Source organism: Anopheles stephensi, unplaced genomic scaffold, assembly GCF_013141755.1.
Source record: "Anopheles stephensi strain Indian unplaced genomic scaffold, UCI_ANSTEP_V1.0 ucontig447, whole genome shotgun sequence".
Classification (NCBI taxonomy): Eukaryota; Metazoa; Arthropoda; class Insecta; order Diptera; family Culicidae; genus Anopheles; species Anopheles stephensi.
The window spans coordinates 77,028-96,642 of NW_023405399.1; the positions used below are offsets into that span (position 1 = coordinate 77,028).

Genomic DNA, 19,615 nt, shown 5'->3' on the forward strand with positions numbered 1-19,615 from the left:
CTGTGTCCTTGAGCTCTTTACCTTCGGAAAAAGAAATTTTCCGTGAAGTCATCATCATAAGATACAGTAGAATTTTATGGGTAGTTGTCTGATTACAACTATTTTTGATAGACGAATGAATGCTGCTGTAGGAGGTTATTCCTTAACATAACACAGATAACCAATCTAATCGTTATAGCGTGCCCACCATGATTGAAACACGCGCATGAAAGAGGTCATGTTTTGCTACATTTTCAAGATCATTGGTACTTGTTTTGATGAAATTTTTTTTGGCACAGATGTGATATTCTTGTCGAAGGTTCTATGTGCACAACTGTTGCACGGAGTTGCCCTGTTTACACTCAGTGCAGTTTACGGTCTAGTGTCAGTTGGAGACAGTATTTTGGGCGCCGTGCCATTTTATCAGTGGTTCTATCTCCGGGTCGGACGTATACCTCCCATACACGATGAGATTCGAAATAAGGCTAATCGTTCCTTGCCTGTTGCTCGTTTTCACACTTGCCCAGGCAAAAAGCGGGTCAAGTCTGGTGTTTTCGGACCCTTGCAAGGAAGAACGGAGTAAGTGTGTTAGCAGAGGCTTTTTTGAGGGCTAGCTTTGAGTGAATAGTGTTGATTTCAGTGCCTTTTTTAATTATAAAATCCACACTTTTTACTCCTTTTAAAAGCTTGTCCAAAAAATGAAGTTTTCATCTGCTGTGGACCGTGCAACGAACCGACCTGTTCCAAACCAAAGCAGCAGAACAGTTGTCCCGATTTGTGTGTTGCTGGGTGCTTCTGTAAACCGAATTATATAAGGCGTGTGATTGGGGGCCCGTGCGTGTTAGCGAATAGTTGCCCCAAACCAAGGAAAAGTACTAAGAAACCTTGAAAAAAGCGCAGTGGAGAGAAGCAATTTTAATTGCTTATATTTATTATCGAAAAATGAAGTGAATAACAATAAAAAAAGAATTTAGGAAAATCCAAGCTATGTCAATGAAGAATATAATGCCAATCAAGTAAAATTGTCATTACAATGACACCGGACAACGCAACTAGGTAAGTCTTAGGAAGTCATCCATAAAGGCTTTAAAGTTGAGATGAATCAGGATGAATTGATGAGCGAGAAAGTCTATTTATCTATCAGAGTGATAGTATAACTTCAGGCGCGTCAGATTTAGTCTTAACTATTGATAAAAGACTTTCTCTCTTCTTCGAAACTGCAAACTCGGGAGGTTTTGGCTTGCCTTCATTGGCTTTCTCATCTTAAAGGTAACGCGTAACTGGATAGTCAGTCGGTACCGACAGGATTAATTATTCGATCCTGCCATGAAGACCGGAGCCGCTAGTTACTCGTCCACTGACGAAGAGTCAGTAAGGTTAAAAATCCTATAAATTAAACGAACTGCTTCCATATTCCATTCGTTGCGTTTTTAATCTCACTAAAGCCTTTCCGTTATCCAGCATAATCCCCATTCCTCAAATATTTGTCCACTTCGGAAGAAACGATACTCATTCCGTATAATACTGCACCCAAACCATGAAACGAGCAGGAAAAAAAACCCATCCCAATTGTACACATGTTTGTATCGTTTCCTTGTTTTCATTGTTCAGTTGGGAACAGCAGATTCCGATTCTTCGGAATCGAAAATGGATATAAAGTTTCCAGGAGGAGACTGTGCACCAGACATCTCCCAGGCCAGTTAGAATGAAACTTTTGCTAGCGTTGTTTGCCGTGCTACTGCTTGCCAGTTGTCTCGAGGCCAGCCGATGCATTCCAAGTAAGACCCTTTTGGGAAACCCTGCAAAGGTAAAACCGGGGGCCTAACACACTAATCGTATGGTTCACTTGCTTTCTGCAGAGCGATGTCCAAGAAATGAGAGCTTCACCTGTTGCGTGCCCTGTACGCAAAAGTATTGCAGCGAGCAGGACATCAATTGTCCGGACGTCTGCCGTCCAGGTTGCGTTTGTCGTAATGGTTTCGTGAGGGAAAATCAGTTCGGTAACTGCGTTCGCCCAAAGCTGTGTCCAAAATAAAAGCCCTGTTTCTGTGATTAGAGTAACAAAAAGGTTGAACGAAAATAAAGCGTAAAATTCCTTTGCATTCAATATTTGACGAGTTTTCATTTCAAACGATCTCTAGCTAGTATGTAAATGTCGCATAGTTTATACAGCACTGTCGAATGCATTCAATATCTAGAGTGAGAATTTTTCATCGTCTTTCCGAAAGGAGCGCATGAATCCATTTTACCAAGAAAGGTATGACAGTGAATATGACACAGGATTGAAGCAGCGAATATTCAAATCCTGCTGACGCAAAGCACACATTTACTCAAGTGCTGCAAGACACGAGTGGCAGAGACACGTATGCACGATAACGATTGAAACAAGAGAGCATTGCTACGCTATTCCTTCACGCATATCAGCGGGAACGTTTTATCTCAAATTCAAAAACTTCAAGAACTCCTCTTAAAACGTCAGCAGATAGTGCTGCTGGCCCGTCCTGCGATGGTGGGCGCGGCGAAATGGCGTCAATTGAAGTGCACTTCTCCTTCCTCGTCGATCAGTCAGTCAGCCACCGACGGCGACAAATGCTAGAAACTGTTGCAAGTGACAAACCACTTCCTGCCTCGCAAGAGCTCCCCCGTCCGCGCTTCCCATCGCAATATTTCGCAGGAACGGAACGGAAAACAGACATCGATTACCGATTTGCACAGCTGAAGTGTAAAGGTTCGCCGGTATGTTTTCTGCCAGCTTTTCGAGCTTTTCGATCGATATTGGACAGTTGGACTGGAACGGCGTTACGACCAACCACCGAGTCACCAAGTGTCTTCGAGAATGAATTGGGTGATCGTTTTGTTGTTTGCTGCTGGGTGCGGTATCTGTGACGCTCAGTCCACCACCGTCCGGAATCTTTCTGCTACGACTTTCAGCACCAGCAACCAGTCGCAGGAAGCGTTTAAAGGACTAGTTCCGGTGCCGCCAGGAGCTAGCTGCCCCATACGTAAGTCGGTCCGGGTCCGGAGCTTGACGACGCAATCTGTTACAATTTTGTTTCAATCCATTCTTCCCATCCGGCAGGCACCTGTGGACGCAACGAGGTACTGAAAGTATGTGGCTTATGTTACGACAACACTTGCTCCGGACGGTCCGTGCAAGTGTGCAGCAAAGTCTGCTACTGCGGTTGCTACTGTAGGATTGGGTTCGTTCGGACAACCCCCAACGGACGGTGCGTTCTGCCGAAGCAGTGTCCAATCCTTCCTATCGTCTAGCCGAAGCGGACGGTGAACGTGGAACCGTTTTCGGAAGCTGATGACGCTAATTTACCTCATTTATTTGGGTGTGTATGTGTTTGTACGAGCATCACATAGAGGAAATGAACTAAACACGGAAAAGAACTTTAATCGGAGAGTTGCTCTATGACAAAAAATACACATAAAGCAATATAAAATTGGTTTTCTGTGTTTTGTTCTGTTGGATTCAACGATTTTTTTAAAGTACACGCGTTTTGTGACACATGATACAAAGATCTACACCAATCGAGTTTTTGTTTTTTTATGCTAGTGAGTTGTTTTTATACTGCCTTGGAAGTTATAATTTTGTTTATAAAAATGAATATTTCTCTAATATTATGAATCATCGATTTTTATCATTTCTCCACCTTCAACAGGATAAATATGTTTCATACGACATTCGGAATAAATTCGCAAATAAACACACGATTGTTTCGGCGCCTAAATTTATACAATAAAAAGTAATTTATGAGATGAATCTTCGCCCACTCTGAACTCGTGCATATCGGTCAATCGGGCATAATTTTAGGCAAAAACGATAATTATGCAGAGAATTCAAAGCAGATTTACAATACGCTCAGACGACAAACAGAGACATGTCAGTCTTCCATACTCGACTTAAAAATATCAGAGTCAGTGTTTGTAAAAATTAAAAACTCTTGTTTACTTTGAAATTTGTGAATGATTCGCTTACACCACTTAACATAATTATTTAGCACCACGTAATAAGAGCAAGAAGATGGTTTAGTGGTTTTGTTTCACTTGGACCATATTCCCACCGGGCCATTTAAAAGGAAAGATGAATAGAGCTTCTAGGAAACAGCAGTTGTTTTCTTCTCTTAACAGCGATGGAAGCCTAGCGTAACAAAGGGACCATCCCCAAGGTACTCTCGGCTTTTCACCGACTAAAACCACCCAGCATTACCTTCACTACTACTGCAAGATAATTAACCAGGATATATGGAATGGAGTAATATGGTGTACATACAGATGCCTAAAAGCCAGCGGTGCTGTATGAAAAGCTGGTTAGGGCACCTAGCTAATTAGCTTAGCAGTCACCAACAGCTGCGTAGGTCACCTACTACCTGCAATCAATCAACGTGTGAAGAAACAGAATATTCGATATTGCTTATCGTCTTATGTACAACAAAGAAATAAAAATAGAAGAAAAGCTAGTAGTACATATTAAGAACACTTTAACCAAAAAAATTGTTGATGCGGATGCGGAGTCACAACACTGAATGAGTAGTGTTTGTCCTGCAGTGTTTTGCAACTTACATCTCATTTCTATTTCCAGAATACCAATCCAACAACATTAGGAAAAGACAAGCAGGAACGAGCAACACTATGGAGTTTACCCTATAGAATTGTGTCTAAAGTGCTATTCTGTAATACACTCATGAGAATCTTCTTCAAAGAGTAACTAGGACTTTTCCATAATTTCTTTTTTTCTATCCATCAGTTGGTCCAGGTTAAGCTAGATTATGCAAAAAGTTGATCCCACAAATATTGCATAGTTGTTGCAACATTTGGAGCAGTGCTTTGGTAGGTGGAGATTATTTTAAAAACTGCTCCAATTACTCATTTTCTACTGTAGTGAACACTCGAAAAAACATATATTGTTTCTGCATAACAGAATCCACATTCCGCATGAAATAACCCCTGGAAAAAAAAGGGAAACCAAAAAAAGCTCTGAGTAAACACATCGATTGCTTGCTTTCGTTGCTCAGTTGTCAATAGTCGTAGTGCTTGAGTTCCGCTTCTGGATATAAAACGCCGTACGCAAACCATCAGACGCTTACCATTTACCAGTTACAATGAAGCTTTTGCTAGTGTTGTCTCGGGGCCAGTCGCTGCATTCCAAGTAAGACTGTTATCCGTTTGTTAAAATGAGTAATCCATTAATTATGGTTCAATTTACTTCTTTATGACAATGCTCGACGAATGAATTTTGCAGTTGCTATAGACTCGGTCCGGAAATCGAATGTAAAAGTGTGTGTGTGTGTGACAGGATGCGTCTGTCGAAGGGATTATGCGAGGGATACTAGTTCTGGCAAGTGCATTTCGCAAAAATCGTGCAATCATGCAGCCTCCTAATGGCAATAAACACCAGCTTCAATTGGACTGACTTTAAAGGAACGGTTAGAGACTAGGGAAGGAATATGTAGGGAAATAAAAATGCTCAAATTATAATTGCTTGTTATGACTTGTTAGTTACCGGTAGCTGTACGTTCTATCTCGTCTGCCCGATGTAGTCTAACCCCAGCAAAAAAACCTATCGTGTAAACAACGCATGAAAAATTGGTTGATAGGTCAAAAAAATACAACTTCCATTTTTATTTCTAGCGTTCTACTTCCAAAGACTTATTTGTATGCAAATGAACCTGAATGCTATTATGCAGCTACATCGAATGCATTCAATACCGAAACAGTTTTTTTGGCTTTAAGGTGTACAGGAGAGTGTTCCTGTGGAATGGTGTTACTGCGACTATTACGCAGTTTTCGGTGTGTAAAACATTCGCAACATGCTATTGCTAAGTAAACATTTACTCAAGTGCACGATGGCACATTTGCATGATAACAATCGAATCGAAGATTGACACACACGAAATCCTTTGCAAATGACAAACGTTAGAGAGGACAAATATTGGGAGATTAAAAATAAAAAAAATTGCTCATATTTAAGCACCTAAATTTATGCAATAAAATGTATTTTTCCTCTATACGATCTTTCTTATGGTAAACTTGTGGCTATATTTTATTGTTTATAATTTTGGTATTCACGTAATTCAGCCAAATATAAATATAACTGAAAACAAAAAATAATGTGACCAACATTCCGTACGATTAATTTATCAAAAGCAAAATTAAGATGCTTCAGCAGATCGGTCAAATTGTTTTTCACACCAACACCGATCCGTTTCTTGCATAATCGATATTGTGCCAATATTTAATGTATCTGCATCACGTACCTCGCATGTCAGCTTGTTAAAAAGTCAAGCAAAAAAAGGAAAAGAATCAATATTCCCCTTGTAAACATATGTTTCGATTTGGTTCCTTATTTGTACAGTGCCGATCCTCTGGTTGCAGTCCGCGATATTAAACAGCGAATGCAAAACCGACCGACACTTGACTGCTTGACGTTGAAAATGAAGCTTATGATAGTGCTGTTTGCCGTGCTAGCTCTTGCCAGTTGCCTGGAGGTTAGTAGCTGTCACCCAAGTAGGTTCGCATGCTGTTCCGTTAAAGTGAAACTCCTTAGACACTAATCATTGTTCGACTCTTTGCTGTAGAACGATGTCCAAGGAACGAACTTTTTGACTGCTGTCCCTGTGAGCAACAAAACTGTAGAACGACGAATTTCAAATGTAAGACCACGTGTGTGCCGGCGTGCGTTTGTCGAACTGGTCACGTAAGGGACATCGGACAACTGTATTCCAGAGAGTAGGTGCGCTCGTGCAACATCACCGGCACAATAAGCGCTATGCCCCCAAAGTGTTGATGCAAGTTCTGACCAATGTTAAAGGAAAATGTAAAATTTTGTGAAGAAGTTTCCTGCTAATAAAATATAAACAAAATGCTAAAGCGCTTCCGCTTATTGCATCAAGTTTGAACTACTAACACTAAATTCTTTGGAACTATATTGACTTAACGACCTGCTCAGTCATGTTGACTCAATTATCTACTAGACTTTTCAATACCAAGTAGCTGGAAGATCGATCCTCACTACATGAGAACGCCCCGAATGGGATTTGAATCCCGGTAACCTGGTCCGATCCCAGTTCACAATTGGTGATAATTGTTACAACATAAATTCCAAGTAATTTCTAATAATTTGGAGTAACTGATTATGTATCATATTGAAATTCTATAAACTTACTTTAATTCCATATTTCAGTCTAAGGCTAATAACAATCGACCATCGTATAGCGTAATGCATCAATAATCGATTACAATTAAAAACTGAGATATTTGATCCTTTTTGCGCCTAGTTTTATGCAATTAAAGCGTTGTATTTATACTCGATCCTTCACAAACTAATTGAGGGTTGATTGGGGGCTTAGTAATAATAGTCAATCATGGTTGATTATGACATGAAGGGCGGCGCTCTCACATGTCAAACACAAACCTTTTGATTATCAATATTCCGAGTTAATAAATTTGAGCTTACGTGAAATGTTATTTTTTTTTTGGTTTTGGTTTACCTTCTACGATAATTTGTCACAAACATTGGCGATCATTTTACAGGAGCTCGTTTGAAACATGGTATGAAGCAGATATTTGAATATGCCATAAATATGGCATCTCATTTGACATCTCATTTGACAATATACAGCGACGGACAATAGATTAGGATCACTTTTATACCCGAATTTAAAACAGCAGATGTTGATACTTGTATGAGGCATGATTAAATAGAAATTTTGACGAAAGCATCCTCAAAATTCTAGAACTTTAGATCGGTGGCGAATCAACCTTGGCGCGGAATGAGCGGCCGCTCGGTGTCTCGTAGATTAGGAGGGTTCGCCGACGAGGGAAATTATGTTGGTCTTAATCACAAACGAGTCACAATTACAGGGGTCTCAACTGCCATTCCACTCGAGGCCTTCAAATATCTTGGCCCGCCATTGCTTTAGATAATAATTTAGTTTTGCTAGCAAACTTAAATCAGCAACGATTTAATTTTAAAATTTTAGAACAAAAAAAAATTGGTTGGTATGCATGTATAGTCCGTCACTGTACATATCCTATTTGCAAATGTCAATGGGTTAGGGCTTGAATTCAAATCTCAATTTTCCCATTGTTTCTACCAAGCTTGACTGACTGAACGGTAAAGGGTAAATCATACAGCCTGATAGCTCTAGACATATGCTAAGAAAGCTTTAGGTTGTTTGCAGAATCAAAAGAAGTACATAATGAACAATTCCAATTGAGTCGTAAATGCGAGTAAATAATGCTTATTCAATGCATTAAATGTCAGCCAAGCCAAGCCAAGCAATGAATTGGATGATGCAGATCTTTCGTAAAAAGTTATTGAACATATTGATGTAGTAAGTACATAATTCTAATGAAATTTCCCAAAACCTGCTCGTCTTATGCTTGTGCCGAGTTTGTGCAAGAGTTAGAGCGATTACTAGTAATTTGAATATGAGCTGAAGCCAGCTGAAATAATCTTGTACTGGCTGCGTAGGATGTAAAAGTGTCTCCCTACGCATTTTGTAGGCAGTATATACTGCAACAGAGTATCTTTTACTGTAGTCAACTTGGCGCCCCCTGCACTATGCCATTGATAAGAAAAGAGAAGATCACTTCAGGCTTCATTGGTCTCTGTCAACGTTCCTTAGATGAGATGTTCATTTAACAGAAGTTAGCTGCACATTATCCAGGCTTCTGTTTCTCTATAAATGAGATAAATCCGAGCGAGGTTCCTAAAGTAATGTCTGGTTATGAGAACAGTCTGAGTGGAGTAACATGTGTGGTGAAAATCGATAACCAATACATAATAATCGTTTTTCCTGCATCATCGACGTTGTGCAAATATTTGTTCGCTCTGCAGGAACAATGCACAGCTTCTGTAACAAAGGTTGCTACTGCCCAAGAATGAAAACAATATTCTTCCCACAAACCCAGTTTTCATCGCTCAGTTGTTCGTGATGGCTTCACTGCCCTGCTATAAATCTGCGAATGCAAACCGAGAGCCATTTTTCAATTTGCTAGTTAGAATGAAGCTTTTGCCAGTGTTGTTTTCCTTTGCTACTTCTTGCCAATTGCCTCGAGGCTGGTTCCGAGTAAGAACATTTTGTCTCCTGCAAAGGTGAAATGGTAATGCACTAATAATGGTTCGATTCACCCCATTAGAGCGATGACCCCGGACCGAAGTTTACAAATGTTGTGCACCCTGCCCGCAGCGGTACTGCAATGTACCTATTTTCCACTGCACTGCTGCATTTGCGCTACGGGTTTCATTAGGGAAAGTGAATTCGGTGTCTGCATTCCGGAAACGATGTGCAAACGTGTCACATCACCACCACCACAGTCTGGATAAGTATGGACTGATTAAAATATCGTGAATGTAAATAAAGTGTATAATATTCTACAGTTAGCTTAGTTTGATTTAAACTTCCTTTTACACCCCCATAGTGATCGTTTCAATACCCAATGGCTCACCCCTTTAAGCTGCTTGCTCTGTTTTCAATGTGCTATTTGATATGCAAATGGTCCAAAATTTATACAGCTTTATCATATGCATTCTGCTGCTGAATTGAATGCTGCACAAACGTGGAAAAGATTCTTCGGTCGGCATTTCTTCGGCATCTTTTTTCTTCCTAGAAAGAGCGATATGGTCGAGTATGTAACGCAGTATTGAAATTTGAAATATTCAAATCATGTTGAAGCAACGTACACATTTGCTCAAGTGCACGAAGCTACATACCAGTGACAGTGATACGCTTTGATGCAAACGATTCCTCTTCTCGACAACTCATATCATGTTCAATGCAGATAACTCAATATTTAAAGCAAAGGCCGTTAGTATTCCGGCCTTCATTCCTTACCTGAGCTGAAGGCGTTAAATATTTCTTAATGATTTATGGCAACTATTCGACGAGGACTAGCTCTCTTGAAGTAAATGGATGATGATTATAATCATAAAAGTTGGTTCATATTGTCAGAACTTCTTATAATGCATAATGACTTAAAATGCCTTTCCATAGAGCTAAACCGTTTAAGGATTGTCATAGCCCTTAAAAAGCCTTGAAAATTTCTAGAAAATTTACAAGTAAAATAATAACTTTTCTTATATTGAAGTCATATTAAAAAAAAAGATTGTTAATTCTTAAAACTCTAAGGCCAACTTATATTTTCTATAAAAAAAAACATTAGGATTAGAAGTACTTTACGTGTTAAGATCTACTTGTCTTGTATACAATCTAAACATGCCTCAAGTCTGTCTCCCTACGGAGCAGTACAGGATAGCCCGAAAGTTTTTGTTGCTTTCCCACTGTTTTTTGAAGGTGTTCCAAGTATTTACGGTTTCATCCAGAGGTTTTTTTTAACGCTTTCCCTTTTTTAATGGTTCCCAAATATTTTTGTTTTTATGTTTAAGTTTTTGACAGCTTATATAGGATTATTTTATTTTTATTTATTTTATTTATTTATTGAGTATTACGGTCCGATGCCGTATTGTCACCACCGCATGTGGTGACTGTGAATTATATTCACGCAGAAAAAACAATTAACAAAATTAACTAGGCATTTCCTCCTAGTTATTTGCCATATCCCGGGCATGCTCGGTTGTGCAGGGAAAATGGGTGGTTGCTGTCCATTTCTATTGTGAGGGTATGTGTGTGTGTTGTAAGTTTTTTTTTGGTCCGGTTCTATTGCTGTGGCTATGGCTTCGATGGGGGTTGGTTCGCTCCGGTTGACTATTGAAGTGTGTGATGTGGGTCTGGACTGAAACAAACAAGCACAGTTATTTGGACAGTACAAACATGAATTTTTCTGCGTGCAATGTTCTCCAAGTAGCCCAGCCATGACACAGCCTATGATCGACCAAGTCAACATCGGACTCAAAAGCGATCGGCGGATTCCATCTCGCAACAGCTGGAGTGACTCCACTGTTTACGAGGCTGTACCCGCCGACCACTCCCGAGCCCAGCACCAACACAGGTGGACCCGCCGTATCAAAGCTGGGCTAACTTGCAGCACACTGCTACAGACGAAAAAGCCTGCCTCCTTTTACGGCAGTATGGACATCGCCCTCGAATTATACAGCCCGGTCAACGCAATACCCGTTGCACTACATAAAACACTTACCACAAAGACAACACAACATATAACAAAAGGAGTGGCGGATGTGGATTGGAAGGATAATAGGGATGTGGAATCAAAGGATAAGACCGTTGTCTCTGGCGAATCGGTAGACGAGCCTCATGTAGGCGAGGTCCCTAGTTGCCAACACTTCTCTTATTTCTATACCCGGTCGTCTGCCGATGCTCTCGACTGCGCCCAACAAGGAGGGTCTTGCGGTTTCAAACTCCACGCAGGACCACAGAAGGTGATCCACATCGTGAAATCCGTCACCGCAGCCACACACCTTCGTCTGAGCCAGAGTTATACGCTGAAGATGAGCATTCAACGCGAAATGATTCGACATAAGTCGAGACATCATGCGTATGAATGCCCGGTCAACAGAGAGCCCACCGAACCAAGGCCGCAGGGACACTTGCGGAGAGATCGAGAAAAGGAATCGCCCGAGATCATCCGCCTCCCACATGCTCTGCCAGCGAGACAGGAAAAGTTGCTGTGGTAGGCGAAGAAACTCTCGGGCCGAGATCGGACGGTCGTAAAATGCGCCTTGTTGGACGCCTGTTTTGGCCAGTGAGTCTGCCTTCTCGTTGCCGGGAATTCCACAATGAGAAGGTACCCAAATTAGCGAAATCCTGAACGCCTTGTCGAACATGGAGCCAAGCAATTCTATGATTTTAATGACAAGAAAATCCTGGCTCTTAACAGCCTTCGGGGATCTTAGTGCTTCAATAGTGCTAAGGCTATCTGTAAAGATGAAGTACTGATCCGAAGGTCTCGCTGCTATAATCAATAGTGCGTACAAGATTGCGGCTAGTTCTGCGGTGTAGACACTACACGGCTCCCGCAATTTGAAAAATGCTTCGGCGGACTCACTAAAAACGCCGAAGCCGGTGCCTTCCTTAGAGGATGATCCATCAGTATAATACTGGCTACTTTGGTCTAAATGGCCATACTTATCCCTGAAAATGCCCGGAACTACCATCGGGCGAAGATCATTCGGTATGGTCTTAATTTCCTCGTGCAACGAGGAATCTGTTGTTAAAAGGGAACTGTAGGTCTCAGGAAGGGCAGCACGGTTTAATGCCTGTGGAGCGCTAGGATGCACTTGTAGGGCAACAAAATCTTCATAGATCTTCAAGATTTTGCTCTTAGAACCTGTCTCTAGAAGCGCTTTAAAATTTTCTTCGATCAAGGGATTTGATACTGAAGAACGGACTAGAAGGCGAAGCGACAGCATTTCAAAACGTAGTTTCAGCGGCATCACTCCGGTCATCACTTCTAGGGACATGTTGTGTGTTGATTTCATGCTCCCTAGTGCGAGTCTAAGACAACGATACTGTAGCCTCTCTAGCTTGAGGATATGCGTGTTGGATGCCCAATGGAAGCATATGCTGCCATATTCCAACACGGATAGTACCGTTGTCTTATACAGTCGCAGGACGTCTGATGGATGTGCGCCCCACCAGAATCCTGTGACTGTCCTTAGAAAGTTGATTCTTTTACTGCATTTTTGCACCAGATGGGTGATGTGTGTACTCCAGTTCAGCCTTGAATTGAACCAAACACCAAGGTATCGAAAATTGTCGGTAGTTGATATCTTTTCACCGTACAAAAAGACATCAATTTTCGGGTCAAATAGTCTTTTCTCCCTGTTTTTCGGCGTGTCGCTGAAAGGAGAAAAGACTACCATCTCAGTTTTCTTTGCAGAGAACTTGATACCAAGGTTTTCAGACCACTCGGCAAGATTGTCCAAAGTGGTTTGTAAAGCCAGTTGTATTTCGGCGGCGTCCCTGCTTGCAAAAGATATTACGCCGTCGTCTGCTAATTGTCTAATGCTGCAGTTCGGAGCTAGGCAAGAATCTATTTCACTGACATAGAAGTTATATAGCAGGGGGCTCAAGCAGGACCCTTGTGCTAGTCCATGGAAACTGGTCCGCTTTAGCTGAACATGACCATTGTTGAAATACATAGCTTTCTCCGACAAAAGGTTGAACAGAAAGTTGTTCAACTTTGGACCCAGCCCCACATTTTCTAATTTTTGACTCAGCTTGTATGGTGATACTGAGTCAAATGCCCCCTGTATATCCAGGAAAATAGATCCCATGTTTTGCTTGCGTGCACGAGCAAGCTCTATTTCTGTTACCAGAAGGGCTAAGCAGTCATTAGTACCCCTGGCTTTACGAAAACCAAACTGGGTATTCGAGAGAAGGTTGTTTGATTCCAACCATTCTTCTAACCGAAAAAGAATCATCCTTTCAAGGAGTTTCCTCAGACACGACAGTAACGATATTGGCCGATACGAATCGTGTCTTGATGGCGGTTTGCCAGGCTTCAAGATAGTGACAACTTTCACTTCTCTCCACTCTTGCGGAACGCTGTTGACCTCCAACATATTGTTAAAGATGCTTAACAGACGTTTCCTCCCTATGTCGGGCAGATTTTGAAGCAATTTGCTACCAATCTGATCCAGACCTGGGGAGGAATTTTTGCTTGATAGGAGAGCAAGTGACAGCTCTACCATTGAGAACGGTGAATCCATCCTAGGGTCACTACCAGGCGCATGTTGTGTAAAGCTTTGCGCAGGAACGAAATCGGGACAAAGCTTGTGGGCAAATTCATACAGCCACTCGCCAGAAAAGCTTTCGCTCTCATTGATGTTGTTGCTGTTTCGCATCCTTCTAGCCATTCTCCAAAGCGAATTAAGTGAAGTGGCGGGGTCTAGATTATTGACGTATCTACGCCAATAACCCTTTTTCTTCGCCTTCAACAGGTTTTTGCACGTTCTCTCCAGTCCTTTATATTTTTCATATAGCTTATATAGGATTATTATTATTATAATTTTAATAATATAATTATTATAATATAATTATAATTATAAATAAATTATAATTTTTTTAATTATTCTGAAGCTGAAATCTGAATGGAAATATGTTATTCCCTTTAAGAAATAATTTTTAACAAATAATTGTAACAAACCAAAATCAATTTTCGTCTAAATTTTGGTTTTAAGTTAAGTTACTAGAATGAATTGACTGCTTGGCGAAAAAATATTATAGTGTGTTTAAAAAGTTATAAAAATTGTTAAATGATGATCATGTATTTCTGTAAAGTTACAAGAACATAGTTTATATCCGACTCATCGAGTTTATTCTAGTGTTAAAAAATGTTTTGAAAAAAATTAACACTCAAAATTGCCATAAGATTTAAAAACTTGTGAATGGTAACGTGTTAGTAAATTATTAGCATTTAACGTATTATTTGTGCTAATTAACCAAGAGTTTGCAGTATGTAGTGTAGGGTCAGAACTATATTTGTTTAAGCTCAAACTCATTTTAAGGAAGTATCAGGGAAAAATGTTGTATACCCAATGCAATCGCATCCATCTTTACTGCCCAAATTATTATCTCTGCTTTCAACCTTTGCTAGCCATATTGATAATTTGGTGAAGTGCTTCATGGTTTTATATGCAAAATTACACATTTTCATATTTCATAAAGCTTTTGTACATCATGGGAAACCCGAAAAGCATTTAAAAGAAAGTATAATATTTTCCAGACAAATTTTGAAACGTATTCTAAGGACAACTACGGTACATTATTATTTTTCGTGGTATCCCATTGCAGTTCTCGATAAAATATTCATGGCATAAGTTATGGTTCATGGACAATAAATTTAATTCCTCACCGTCCAAATATGTATGTGTTGCGATTGTTCGAGAGAATTGAAAAGGGCAGAATGAATTTCTCTTTCTTGGCAATATTGAAGTCTAGCTGGAGTTTTAACTGAGCTGTTTTATTGTTTTATTACAGCATTCAAACATGGCAGGTCGCAAATTTAGTCTTTAAAAAATAGGATAACAACATAGCTACCACTATGAAAGAGATTAAAATGTTTCTCGGAAATTCATTGAATTGCTTTTACAAATGGAGTTGATAGCAGGCATACTTTTAACGAAATTAATCCATCATGGCTGAATACGACAAGAACGTCGTTCATGGAAAGAATCCAAAACCAGTTCCCCGTGACCTCTTCGAAGTTAAGCTTGTTGGTTTCTGATACTTAGAATGAAAAATTGTCTCAGTATCTGCGATATGGAAGATTCTAGATACCTCGATGGATGAATGAAGGACATCGTGTACTCCCTATCTCTTATGCGACTTGCTATACTAGCAGTACAGTTTACTAATCTTTTCCATCAATATAACACGGTTTTACATTGGTTCAGTAACTAAAACGTACTAATTAAAACATTTAATTTCATCTGTTTTAATGACCTAATAAATGACTTTTCATTATTGTACAATCTTTCTTCTCGTTAGGTTAGGCATAAATGTCTGCCTTTTTTCATTATAAATCAATTTTAATGCTTCACACATTGCAAACCAACCAGAGTGCCGCCGCAAATTGGCAGACACCGGGCAAGCAATGCTGCAGTAAACAAACTTTCACTGTCGCACACCGAAACACAAGAAAGGAAGAAGCACGAAGCACGGTGTTATTGTTGCGCCATGCCAGTGCCAGCTTTTAGCCGGCACAGTACGACGAACGATGGGAGCAGGTGAGATGAGGTAGGTTGGGGAGTGCCGACCCGGTCGGTACGTACGCTGCCGTAAATTGCATAACGCATTCGGTCATACGCTGTAATTCATGATCTCCCGACGACGACGACGGTGACGATGGCTGTGGTGCTCCCAATCTAGGCGTTTCTGTGCTGCTTTCCTCTTGACCAAGAAACGTTTTCATGAACGGTTTACTGGTTGACCTGCTTGGCGCATGCAATTAGCAGGTTGAGGTGATTTTATTTTTTAATGAATTTCAGGTCAGCTATTGACTCACTGGCCGAGATCGAGAATGCTTATGTTGATCTCTTTTGCATCGATACGGTGGAGCATAAGCATAAGTCGCCTCGCTGGTTGCATGAGTTTCGATGGAACATTTGTTTCTGTCCTTTTTTGCAGTTGGTCGGGCGATAAAACCGATAAAGCAAACTTTTTTTTAAATATTTTTAAACAACTTGATAACTAAGTAACAAGTTAAAGTGAGATATATACAGACTCGCTGATTGACAACTTTAAAACTCGTGCACAAAATGGTTAAATTGGTGGTGGAGGGAAAATTATGTTCCTATTCCAACTAATCGTTAACTGGCTCGTTGACGAGTTCAGCTGCACCTTCTTAATGGTAGGTTTGCCTCGCAAAGAGAAAACCACGATCAATGATCCAATAAATATCCGACCCGATGTACACAATGGGTACATTACACTAAAGAGGTTGACTTTGGTATTTACGACCCTTTAGAAATGTGACAGAAGGCATTTCCTTGTCCAATATGTATCAACCAGCAACTTCTGTGTTGCTTTTCTCTTTTGCTACTTCCTGCCGGCTACCGCCAGTAGTGGTCTAATTGAGTCACGAATTTCTCTTCCTCGCCCGAGGTAGATGAGGTGCATTGTGGCGTGATTGATGGACTTTTCAGAAGTGAATCGAATGTAGGAACAGTTGTGATCATACAGCGAGATAGAATCAGCTGTGTAGCAAAGAGTGAATTTCGCGTTAACCATGATCTTCTTTTTCTGAATGGATTGCTTTAACAAATTGTTGATAGAGAGAAGTAGTTTAAGATGTATGTGCTCTTTATGTAGTAAATGCAAATTCAAATGCCGAATAAGGAGGCATAATATAAAAAAAAAATTGTACTTAAAATCTGAAGGTTTTGTTTTATGCTCTTCAAGCGCAATATATGCTAAACATATAAATAAGATTGCCTTTGGTGCTATTTTGATCCTAAAACGGAAATTCTGTGACGTGTAAACAAGTATGCGTCTGCTCAAAGAGATTAGTTTGGTGTGCTAGCACCGCAAAGTGTATTTCACCAAAATCGTGTCGCAGAATCTTCTTCTTTAACTCAACAAACTTAAGAGGTTTTGAGTGAACTTGCCCTGCTATTACTGGCATTCTTGAATTGAAATTGACTTTTTTCAGCTAACAATAGACAAACGTGTGTACGGTAAGACGACCTAGACGGAATTCAATATCCGGTGCTAAGGCTTCGGCCATGTTACGAACGCGACAAAATAAAATTGAGCTAAACTGACAGGCGTGCAAGAGTTAGATGAGAAACTTTAAATAACTAAATATCTTTGTTTAGGATAAATTCTCATCGGCAAATATTGTCTTAGGAAAACAACCTTAAGTCACAGAGAGGCCTCATACCGTGAGAAAGACGAAATTGTGGTAACATGTCAGGGTATGTCATAAAACATCTCGAAAAAGGGACAATATCCAGACATATGAAAATTATAAATAAACTCAAGCCATGTAATAAAAACGAAAGTGAAGAACATGGGCCGAAAAGTGTTAACATTAGAACACAATGCATACATTGTCATTGCGCGATTAAAAACGATCAACGCGAAGATCAAGGCAAGGTCGTAGGGCAGTGAAGGAAAGACCAATTTGACGAATAGAACAAACGACGCTCAGGCAAAAGGCAATAGGAAAATAAACATACGCACTTGAACCACAGATGCGCGATGCATTACCCATGGTCATAAAACGATAGGGTAACAATCGCCAGATATTGTAACATTACAGACCTCCTACACTAGCCGACGCCTGGCAGGGGTCAACGCATCAGCATACCGAATTAGGAAAAGGGAGATCGATGTAATGCTATTTCATGTTCTTTTTCCCACGGAATTTTAGTATATAAGACAGGTTTTTTGAGAATAAAAATTGACTTGTAATCCAAACCTCAACGAAGAAACTTGTGTTTCATTGTTTGGGTATCCATACAGAATCGGGAAAGTTTCACCTTTGCCTTCCCTCCGGAAATTGGTTACGCACTTTGGTGCCTCCCCACTCCGTCGGAAGAATTAGGCGAAATCAAGCCAAGCAAGAACCACGGTTAGATACTTCTCCTGGTTATCCAGGAAAAAAGGCTAATCGTCTGATCGAGCTACGGCATTCCCGTTGTCCACGCCGAGTTAGTGTAGTGCGAGTCCGCCGCTAAAAACTTCTCCTGGTTTTCCAGGAAAAAAGGTTAGCCGCCTGATTCAAGCAACTCTGACAAGGCCAGGAATCTGCGCGGAGATCTCCGAATCGACCATTCCTTCGCGTGGTCGGTTCAACAACGGTTCGTTATCGAACTAACAGGCCACCTGACCACCCCAGATGTTTATAAACAATGTCTTGACCATGCCATGCTTATCGAATCCTTTTTTATTTGTTTCTGATTTAAATGTCCTAAATATCTAATTAAACTTAACACTATTGCGGTTAATATCAACATCTCCAAAAGTAATAACTACCTTCTTTCATATTTCATCGAATTGGTACAGTGCTGGACAATAAAATAAGACCACTGTATTTAAAAAATCGAATAATTTAGGTAATGATGCCGAATTTAAACATATCGAGTTTTTGTTCTAAAATTCAGTTCAGAAAACCGTAGTGAGGACTGACTATCCAATTACGTGTTATCATTAAGTCTAGTAAGAGGTCGTTAGGCCAAGAAAGGAGAGAGAAAGTGTGTCTTCGGAAAACGTTCCTATCGTTGAACCAATCTTGACGTCAGTGATCAGCATCTTTTTTATTGTCATTCAAATATCGTCATGAAATTTATTTTACAATAGCACAATGTTATACAATAGGCTAAAGAAAATTAAATATATTTAAAAAAAAGTTTTACACTGTTCGTCTTTAACACAGTCAGTTAGTAAATGTATACCGATTTTTTACCTTACTAAGGATTTTTTTCAATTCTTGAACAATGATGTTTAAAATTAGTACTAAAACAAAATGTTACATAAAGTCAGGATGTGAAAGATGCTTCCTCCAAATTTTGGTATAATTATACTAAGTACAAGTATCGAAAAAATTAATTTTTATATTAGAATAAAAAGAGTGCTTTTACCAATTGTCCGTCACTGTAATTATTTCTTTGAATCATTTGACCAATCCAAAAAAAAGGACTGAGTTAGTATTACTTAACTAACTACGATCGTTGCATTGACTCTTATGGGAATAGATTTACATGTTGATTCATTCTAGATGTCGAACTCAACGTTGTAGCTAATAGAAATGAAACTGCAGCTAATTTGACAGCACTACAAAAATATTCTTGCTCAGTCAAGTGGGAATCTTGATAAGTTCAAGAAGCGATGTGAATAGCTCGCTCTTGATATTAAATCAGCATAATTACAAAGGCATTCCGTAATCATTCATTTATGCTACGTCAAGTTCTGCTCTTAAGTTGGTTAGCCATTTTTTGAAGCATTAAAATGTGCCACAATGGAATTGTCAACTACCAGGCTTACGGTAATCATGCCACTTTTGAAGTATCATCTCGCAGTATTTGTTGCCATATGAGTTGCGCTATGAATTAACAACCCCTATAAAGTTGTTAGAATTGAACATTGAAATTCAAAGGAGAACGTGTTTGAAAAGCGGTATCATCACTCCCATATGCTATATAGCACACAGACGATAAGAAAATAAATCTACCAAATTCTTCCAACACGATCGGTTACGAACA

The 19,615-nt window shown here is 39.9% G+C and overlaps 3 protein-coding genes across 9 annotated transcripts in view; 2 read left to right on the forward strand and 1 right to left on the reverse strand.

The window, feature by feature from the left end:
- LOC118517059 (UDP-glucosyltransferase 2-like) overlaps nucleotides 1-19,615 on the reverse strand; it is a 45,380-nt gene that overhangs the window by 15,122 nt on the left and 10,643 nt on the right. The window lies entirely within an intron of this gene.
- Nucleotides 1,671-2,023, forward strand: LOC118517062 (cysteine-rich venom protein 1-like). Its single transcript, XM_036062920.1, has 2 exons — nucleotides 1,671-1,757; nucleotides 1,839-2,023. The coding sequence occupies exons 1-2, from the start codon at nucleotides 1,685-1,687 to the stop codon at nucleotides 2,012-2,014; spliced, it is 249 nt and encodes an 82-aa protein (XP_035918813.1). The 5' UTR covers nucleotides 1,671-1,684; the 3' UTR covers nucleotides 2,015-2,023.
- On the forward strand, nucleotides 2,573-3,411 carry LOC118517060 (cysteine-rich venom protein 6-like). Its single transcript, XM_036062917.1, has 2 exons — nucleotides 2,573-2,981; nucleotides 3,059-3,411. Exons 1-2 carry the CDS (start codon nucleotides 2,816-2,818, stop codon nucleotides 3,247-3,249), a joined length of 357 nt encoding a protein of 118 aa, XP_035918810.1. The 5' UTR covers nucleotides 2,573-2,815; the 3' UTR covers nucleotides 3,250-3,411.